This window comes from Nelumbo lutea, chromosome 8 (genome assembly GCF_056320005.1).
Source record: "Nelumbo lutea isolate HS-2025 chromosome 8, American lotus-T2T, whole genome shotgun sequence".
In the NCBI taxonomy this organism is placed as follows: domain Eukaryota; kingdom Viridiplantae; phylum Streptophyta; class Magnoliopsida; order Proteales; family Nelumbonaceae; genus Nelumbo; species Nelumbo lutea.
The window spans coordinates 34,832,656-34,842,396 of NC_142691.1; the positions used below are offsets into that span (position 1 = coordinate 34,832,656).

At 36.2% G+C, this 9,741-nt stretch overlaps 1 protein-coding gene across 1 annotated transcript in view; it reads left to right on the forward strand.

The window, feature by feature from the left end:
• The window catches only part of SEC6, a 122,697-nt gene extending 114,539 nt beyond the window's left edge, over window positions 1–8,158 (forward strand). The window contains exons 21-26 of the mRNA XM_088958254.1: window positions 1,641–1,710; window positions 3,102–3,189; window positions 3,304–3,393; window positions 6,127–6,243; window positions 7,369–7,431; window positions 7,793–8,158. Coding sequence (XP_088814380.1) covers window positions 1,641–1,710; window positions 3,102–3,189; window positions 3,304–3,393; window positions 6,127–6,243; window positions 7,369–7,431; window positions 7,793–7,933 — 569 coding nt within the window. The 3' untranslated portion in view covers window positions 7,934–8,158. The remainder of the gene's footprint in view (window positions 1–1,640; window positions 1,711–3,101; window positions 3,190–3,303; window positions 3,394–6,126; window positions 6,244–7,368; window positions 7,432–7,792) is intronic.
• Window positions 8,159–9,741: the final 1,583 nt, after the last annotated feature.

Below are 9,741 nucleotides of genomic sequence, written 5' to 3' on the forward strand. Positions count from 1 at the left end.
GTGACATAGCATCAACAATTAAAGAGGCACAAGAAAAACAAGAAAACTCTCTTCACTTCTTTTTCCCCTAAAAGAAACACAAAATTAAAAGGTAGTATTCTCAAAGAAAGAAACAAATCCCATCTCTAAAACAGGGTGAAGCAAACAATCCTTTTTTTTTTATGCATATCCAAGAAAAAAAATACTTAAGTACATCTTGATCAAATGTAGACCTTTTATGGACCATGAACTTGGGAAAAACATGTACAACTAAAAACTCTTAAAGGAACAAGTATCAATAGGATGCAAAAATTAAATAGAGTTTTAAATTCCAAAACTTGAGATGGTGCCTTGTTGATAAGTACCTGCATTGATTGCATCACTGAAAAGGAATATGGATATTAAATATAATGTCCCTGGAAACCTTAAGGATATGAAGATTTTTTCTTTCTGCCACCCATTTTTCTATGGAGTATAAGCATTAGAACTCTAGCAAATAATGCTGTAGTCTAAAAGATAAGAAGCAAGATGCTTGTCAAAATGCCCTTTAGCATTAGTAAATAAAATACTTTGGTTAATACACTAAACTATGTTAAAAAAATTTTCATGAAGTCAATTTACCAAATTAAGAACATTATCCTAAGAATACATCAAATGTACGAAGGAGAAATAAAATAAAATCATCAACAAATAGCAAGGAGTATTGTGTCAACCCATAAAAGAAATATGATATGGTTCCCACACATTGGTATGCACAATATCAAATGAAAAATTACATGTTTTCTTAATTGGGCAATGAGAATATTCGCAATGCTTAGCCAATTAACAATTTGCTTACTATAGACTTGACACTGCAACAAACTCAAACAGATTAGGCCATTAGGGTACAAAGATTTAATAACAATAATACACACAATAGTTAGTGCCCAGACCAGGAATCTCCCATATAAGTTGTTCCTTAGTCACATGTCTTAGCCAAAGCATCAGCTATTGAGTTCGCGAGTTGAAATGTCCATCTGAAGTTCTGAACAAGCAGCTCAGATTGGATGCCACTGTAATGGTTTCTGTGATGAACTCCAAAAGAATGTTAGGAAAAGTTAAGCAAAGAAGGGAACGGGTTAGAAAGTGATTCAGACTTCAGATAAGTTAGAGTTTAAACAGTTTAGCCCATATAGGACTTGAACTTCCAAGGCTACTACCTTCTTGTTATTAAGACAATACTCTAACCAATTGAGCTAACAAGATTTTATTTCTCTGTGAACTTAGTTTTGCATATTGTTATATATTTATGTTTTCTTTTACCTTTTTTTTTCATAATTGGCGCATAGGACTTGAACTTCCAAGGCTACTACCTTCTTGTTATTAAGACAATACTCTAACCAATTGAGCTAACAAGATTTCATTTCTCTGTGAACTTAGTTTTGCATATTGTTATATATTTATGTTTTCTTTTACCTTTTTTTTTCATAATTGGCGCCTCACTTCATCTAGGCTTGTGCCTAGCACCTTGCACCTCAGGCTCGAAGAACCTGTTGCATGTAAATTGTGCTTGTCACCTTTAAAGCATTGATATCAAATAAATTATGTTTTCCCAAATCGTTATCTTTTCTAGAAATGTTTTATTGACTTCTCAGTGTGTCTTTCTCTTCTATAAATTTCAGAATGGTTGGAAGCAATGGTGACTGAATATCTTGTTGCTACATTTGGTGATTACTTTACGGATGTGAAGATGTAAGTTTTCCTCTTTTAGTATGCAGTGCTAATCCCACAAAGAGATGGCTTCTGCTAAAGGAGTCTATATTAAGTCTAAATATGTTAATTTATTCCTTCAGTTTATGTTTGCATCCATTTTGACACAACATGAGACACTGATCTGTGTTTTTGTTGATAGAATTGATATTACCTTCATAGTTGAAATGTCGAGAGTTTTCTATCATCTCAATACTAGTATTTGTCAAGGTGGAATGCGAAATTACAATAGACTTTGCTTGTTGATTTCATTTCAAAGAATTTACTTTAGCCTTCTTATTATCATATTAGCATAATATTCGTGTGTCTCAATATAAGTCGTTGAAGTGTAGGAAGTTAGTTTCAAATGATGGAAGCTGTGCAAGTTATTGACATAAAAGAAGTGGGTTGTCTAGAGTAGAGATTCAAACTACTGGATAGTTGTTTGGTGGGAAGGTTTATAAATGCAGATCCAGAGGAGTTGTTTGTTTCCAAATGGATGTCACAGGAATGGGTTTTAGGATATAAAGTTGCTGTTAGAGAGTTAGGTGGGGATTTGTTTCTTTTTTGCCTGAGAACAAAGAGAGACACTAGTAATGTTCTCAGATGGGAAATACTGCAACAAGATTACTTTAATTTCATTTAAATTGCTGGTTTCCATTAGCGGGTTGCATCAGGAATAATAGGTACCCAAACCTAGTTTAGATTGTTGTAGGTGCAATACTTATCCATGCAAGGCACATCCAAACATTTAGATTGACCTGAGATGCAGTGGGCAAATTTATTACTGTCAGTAAGAAGAATACTTCGAAATGCATTGGGTAGGCAATAACACCCATGGAATGTCAAGAAGGGGCAAATGGCATTAACAGGAAAAAGTCAAAGGTGTGGGTAGGGCCAAATGAAATCCCTTAAAAGAAAGATGCACAAGAATATGAACCCGAGGAGATAAGAGTCCAAAACCTGGATTCATGTTGGTGTGATCAATGAACACCCCCTCTAGAAAATCAATCAGAGCCAAAGCCTTTGATGATTCATCCTCCTCAAGACAACACCTAGAAGATGGACTAGCAAAGCAGGGGGCAGCAAGAGAGATGTTTTGGGGTCTCCTACCTCAATGGGGACATTATAATTGAGAATTCTAAAGGTGGCTAGCTGAGGCTAATTACCTTTCTCACTTGTAATTACACTTAGTTTTCTCATTAATCAATAAAATTTTTAATAGTAACCGATCAATAAAATTTAAAACTGGAATGTCATAAATCTCACCTGGAGAAACAAAGAAGGGAGAAATAATGTGTTATATAATGCTTCTTCCAGTTGAAACTAAGATTTACTCATCTTTTTGAATTTAAATACCATGGATAATTTCTAACATTTGCTGTTTTCATTAGGTACATTGAAGAAAGATCATTCAGGAGGTTTGTTGAAGCCTGTTTGGAGGAAACTGTGGTTGTCTATGTTGATCATCTCCTTACACAGGTTTTCATTGAAAATATGCTTACAATGTCTCTTTTGAGAAAGATATTCATTGTGGATTTTTCTTGCATTCTTTTTTGTGTTACTTGGCTCCTCAATGGCATTTCTTTTTGGCAGAGGAACTACATCAAGGAAGAAACTATTGAACGTATGAGGCTAGATGAGGAGCTTATTACGGATTTCTTTAGGGATTTTATAAATGTATCTGTAAGTAACAGCCATTTGTTTTAGAAAAATGAGGTGATCCTGTTATGTCTTTAAAGGATCATCCTTTCCATTATCTTTGGGCTAATGAGTGAGACGTTTAAAGAAACTGGAAAGAAGTGGATTTCCTTTATCATATGACATTATCCAAGGCCTTCTTTTTCTTTTCCATTTTTTACCAGATGTCCCAATCAATGCTGTTGACTAGTCTCCCTCCACTATTGCAGTATGTGCTTTAAGATTCTTGCACATTTAAGCATTGAAGTAACACTAATGCTATGAACTCATTTTCAGTCACTTCTACCAATCAAGTCAAAATTACATCATCCAACAAAATGGGGTGACTAAATGGAAGAACCACCATTTACTCAAGTCTACTTGGTCCCTTTTGCATAATATGAATGTTCCCAAATGGTTTTGGAGTGATGTTGTACTTACATCCTATTTTCATTAATTGGGTGCCCATGTCTATCCTTGAAGGTCATTCTCCTTTTTTAGTTTTGTTTTCCACTCTGTCTCATTTTCCTCTTACTCACAGAATTTTTGATTGTGTGTTTTGTTAATAATCTAGGACCTGGGATGGACAAGTTGGATGCACATTCTACAAAGTGTATCTTTCTTGGCTAATCTAGCACCCAAAAAGGGTATAAATGCTATAATCGTAGTTTTCAACCTTCATTTGTTTGTCCAAATGTCACTTTCTTTGAATCTATTTCTTTCTTCACTGGTCTTGATGCTCCTCCTTCACCCCCTATGCTTTCTCTTTCAGTTCTGATTGATGACCCCATTCCTATAGTTCTAGTTGTGTTCAAAGTTTCACCTCCTCCAATGCAAGTTATTATTAAATGACCACTAGTCAAGCAAGTATATACTTATCGACAAACACCGAGTAAAAGACTTTGGTATGAGGCAATGTCAAGTCGATCTCTCAGTATTCAACTAAGATTCTAAAGCTAGGAAGATTTTGTTGGTGGTATATGTAGATGACATTGTTATAACTAGCAGTGATAGGTTGGGGATTTACAGATTTAAGGCCTTCCTACATGATCACTTCCAATCAAAAGATCTTGGCAAATGAATCATTTATTTTATCTTTTTTTGGGAATAGAAGTTGCAAGGTCAAAGAACATCAATTTGTGCCAAATGAACTATATGCTTGACTTGTTAAAGGAGACGGGATTGTTGGGTGCCAAACTAGCTGAATCAAATTAAGTACTAATGTGGGTAAAGAATTTGATGATCCTAGAAGGTAAAGAAGGTTAGTAGGTAAGCTGAACTATTTGACTATTACCCAGCCAGATATCTCTTTTGTAGTTAGTGCTGTTAGCTAGTTTATACAGAACCCTTGGGTTCCTCATTATAATGCAGTCCTAAGAATTGTGCGGTATTCGAAGGGAACTCTAGGCTGTGGGTTCTTGTACAAGCTTGGAGGAAGTCTTATAATAGAAGGTTATATAGATGCAAATTGGGCTAGCTCAATATCTGACAGAAGATCCACTATAGGGTATTGTGCCTTTCTTAGAGGGAATTTAGTGACATGGAAGAGCAAGAAATAGATAATGGTAGCTAGTAGTGTTGAAGCTAAATATAGAGCCATGTCACATACTGCTTGTGAGCTAGTGTGGTTGAAGAACGTCCTATAGTAGATCAGGTACTCAGTTAACTGCTTCATGAAGTTGTACTATGACAACCAAGCTGCAGTTCACATCTCAGCTAATCCAGTCTTCCATAAGAGAACAAAGTACATAGAGGTTGATTGTCACTTTATAAGAGAGAAACTGCGTAATGGAGTGATAAGTACAGAATATGTAAACTCAGGGAGTCAGTGGATAGATTTGTAACATTTGTTTACAAAAGGGTTGCGTCTGGGAAGAGTGGATATGTAACAAGTTGGGACTTTATGACATATACTCAACAGCTTGAGGGGGAGTGTTAGAGTTGGCAGTCAAGGTTATGCTAGTCTTTGTAGCTTGTTTTATTAAAAGGTGTTTAATCTATTTTGTTTCAGTTTAAGTAGTGTGTCTCATACTTAATTAGGGGCATAAGTGTCTTTGTATATTGTTCATGAACCTATAAATAAGATTTGGTCAGCTGAGAGGTAGAGTGAATTCTCTCTAGCTTATACTGAATTCTCTCTCCCTCTCTCTCTCTGAAACCAGTGTTAACCGAACTGTTAACATTAGCCAATGTTGGTACCAGCTATCTGGGGCCTTGGGATTGCTGCTTTCCTATTCAAACTTGTGTTCTCATCTTGTCAGCCTGACATTTATCATTACACCAAGCAATGGCTCCCTGGAATTCCAATTTCTCATATCCATACTGCCATTCCCTTAGGCCGTGTTTGGTTTGAAGGAAAATATAGGGAAAGGAAGGGAAAGGTAGGGAAATCTATACGAACTTTGTACAGGTTTCCCTGCCTTTCCCTACATTTTCCTTCAAACCAAACATAGCCTAAACTTTGTGTGGAAGAGTCAAGTGTACATTTCTCACCCTACTTTCTGAATGGTACCTGGTGGAATGCAAATACCATACCATAACCCCATAACTAAAATTTCTTAGAACATCTTTTAACTTAACATTTTTGCCCTTGGAAATCACCTAGTGATCAAGGGAATTCTTTCCGCTGATGTGTATTTTCTGTTTGTATAATTTCTTTATCTATGGTTAGAATGTTTATTTATCTATCCTTTTGGATCAGATGCCTCCTCTTTCTGAATATTATTATTTTTGATACAGAAAGTTGAAAATAGAATCCAAATCCTGAGTGACCTAAGAGAGCTTGCTTCAGCTGAAAGCCTGGATAGCTTCACACTCATTTACACAAATATTCTCGAGCATCATCCTGACTGCCCTGTAAGTAGTAATGACTAGTACAACTTGTATCTGTTTTGGAAATTGCCCGTCATACTTCTTGGTATTCAACAAAGATGCAGCTTGTAGCACTGTTGTACTAAGAAAACTGGCTTAGAAGGCTACAAACAGATCTGATTGAATTCAGATATGGGTATATATATATATGTATATAACCCTTGGCATTTTCGCACAAAGTGCCCACTCAGAATTTGAGATTTTACCATTACACCAAACAGTGGCCCTTCAGAATCTGAGATATATATATATATTCAATTTGAAATCCAACGGATATGTAAAACATATTTTCAAATTTGATTCACTGATATATCCGCATATCCAATTCAATCTGGTTTAGTTCGAAACTCGGTAAACCTGTATAAAACTAGCATAATTCCATAAAATTAAATATAAGACAAAATCTATATATCATAAATAGTATGGCTGCAACTTGGACGGGTTCAGGTTGACCATTTGTCAAAATTTGAAAGGGCCTGGCCCGTATATGTGTAAACTCTTCAAGTCAAGTACCTTGGAAATTTTTCAAATTTTCAATGGGCCCAAACCCTTACCTGAGCCCAATGTAGTTGAAATTCTTTAGCAACCTGACTTGCAACGTTAGTTAATAGACAAAAATAGGTTTATCTAAACCTGAATTCCCACTTAATCCTAAAGAAGCTTAAATTTAAATTATATACATGTATACAAATTATATCATTATATATCAGATCCTACATGATTGGAGGAAGCAATATCTGGTTTAATTCAATTAATAAAAATATCGCCTTTTCAGATCCTGATTCTTTCCTATTATGGTTATATTGGATATCTGGATTCCAACCTAAACGATTCAATTCAAATTTGAGTTAGATTAAATCCTATCATTTTCAGTGTGGCCCTAGTTACTATGTACTTTTTGTCATCTTAAAATGTGTGGTATGAGAATAGTATATTAAACCATATGAGGACTCCCGTACTTGCACTTACTATTTCTTTGCTCATTTGGATTCTGTGATTTGTATTTGTGAAATATTGCCACATGAGGATACTTTATTACACTGAATCAGGACTTACATATTTGCACTTTTTTTGCTTGTTTTCATTCTCGGTTTGTACCCTGGATTGCAGCCTGATGTTGTAGAGAAGCTTGTGGGATTGCGAGAGGGCATACCACGAAAGGATGCCAAAGAGGTAATAACAACTTTATCATCTGCAAATTTGCTCGGTAGAATGACTGCATTATCTCTCTATATTCTATTGGACTAGTTAAGTGGACTTTTATGCCTTATGTGTTAATAGCGTCTTTTTAAGCTGCTGTATAAATTCCAGGGTTGCGGTTAGTTGATTACAATTGACGTAATTAAGAGAGGGTCTTAAAGAATTTATGGTTTTCTGTTCCTTGAGAAGTTTAAGAGATGTTATATTATTGATTAAATTCAAAACTTATAATTATCTCAGAAATATGAAGGTATTCTTAATTTGTCCTTGCTTCTTAGAGGTAGTGAGGATTCCGAGGTTTACATTTGACTTATTGGTAACCTTATATGTGTAGGTTGTACAAGAGTGCAAGGAAATATATGAGAACTCACTAGTTGATGGAAACCCTCCAAAGGCAGGTTTTGTCTTCCCAAGGGTGAAGTCCCTTACTACTACTACTACTCTCAAAGGCTCTATATGGAGGAAGCTGACTTAGTGCATTGGAAATGTTTTATTGGAAATAAATGTGACATTTTTTTCTTGAGCCATAGGAAACACTACATAAACTCCCATTGGAAATCATGGTTTCTTTTATTCATTTATTTATTGTTTTTTCTTCATGTTTCAATTATATGCTTTTTGTCACATTCTACTTGGATAAATGTAGCACATTTTGTTTATATTGCATATAATATATTATAGTCCCTACAGTTCGGACAAAGGCTTAGATGATGATGATGATGATGTTGACAGTTGAAACTGCCCGATAAGTCTGGAGCTAACTCTTAAGCTAAGGGTATTAGTGTATGACCTTAGATCCCTAAGACTGTCCAGTCGCAAGGCTTTGGGGGACACAATAAAAATTAAGGGTATAAGACTTAAACCTCCCTTATGCTTTTCAATCATGGATATCGGTCCCTTGGACCAAGGTTTTTAAAATCGATCCGGAAAATGAACTGGTTAGGGGCAAGGTTCAAAATATCGATATGCCTGGATATTGTTTTTTATAGTTTTTTTTTTTTTTTTTCAAAACCGGATCAAGGGGCCAATTTAAGGCTCTTCCACCCCCTGAACTGGTCAGAACCCCGATACACCCTTTGTAGGGGTGTATCATGGAGGTCCTGAAATGATATGTATTAGCCGATACGGGCCAATATGTGTTGATACTTTGAACCTTGATCAGGGGTCTAGTTTCCAGGTTGAATGGTCTGACCATTCGAATCGAATGGTCGGCCTGTTCTGCCAAAAAAATAAAAATAAATAAAAATGTCAAAATTGTTGAATGGTTCAACTGCTCGGGTCAGCAATTTACCGCCAAATTAACGTTTTTTTGGCAAAAATCCAGTTTTGGGGAAAAACATAAATGGTCACCTGACCGGTTCCCTTTTTTCCAGCCCAACCGTCTAATTCGGCCCAGTTTTGAAAACCATGAATTGGATTTTAATCTCCCCTCTTAGAGTTATGCTTAACAGAATCAACAAAAAGTCTCTTTATCCTTGTTGATTCTTCAAATTCTCAAAATAATAGGCCCCCATGGGGACCTCACATGAGTGGGAATGGTGCGACACGGTTGGCATCTCTCGCATTTCTTGTGATCTTCTGATGACCCTTTTCGGATGTTCATGTTGGTGGTTGCCTTCTGTGCTTAGTGGGGCCTTTGGGTGCTGCTTTCCTCGGCCATTTTACGTGTCATTGATGTGTCGTTGGTTTGGGGGGTGGTTGCCTGAAGGTGTATGCGATGCGCTTGAGTGGTGTTTGGATGGCATGTGTTGATGGGCTCTGTCCTTGTGATCGGAACCATTAACCTGCCCCTCTTCTTTAGTTTCGCCCAAGCTAATTGCTATCTGGGCGTGTGCGGATGGTTCCTGTGTTGCCTACCCAAAGAAATCCACCTATGAAACTTTGTTCTAGTGTCGGTGATTTTTCATTGTATATTCATCATCTGTTAACATGCTTTGGTTGCCTATGCGTCGTCTTGTGTAAGCCCATTGAATTCACGATGACCATCTTGCATAAATCTATGGGAATCAATGACGATGAGGTTTTACCATTTTAATTTTAAAACTTAGTTTCAGTCTCTGTTTAACACTTTTATGCAGCATTTCTTTTCATGGATCCATTTGTTCCCATATTAATCTTCACCTATGTGCGTATTTTCCAATTTTTTCTCCCCAAGACCTGCTTCACTGCCATCGATTTTGAAACCTTGAAATAGTGTAGTTAACGAAAGAAAAGAAATGCTTCCAGTAGAAGTACATTTAAACAAGTTTTTTAAAACTGAACGGCCAATGGACCAGTCAGGGG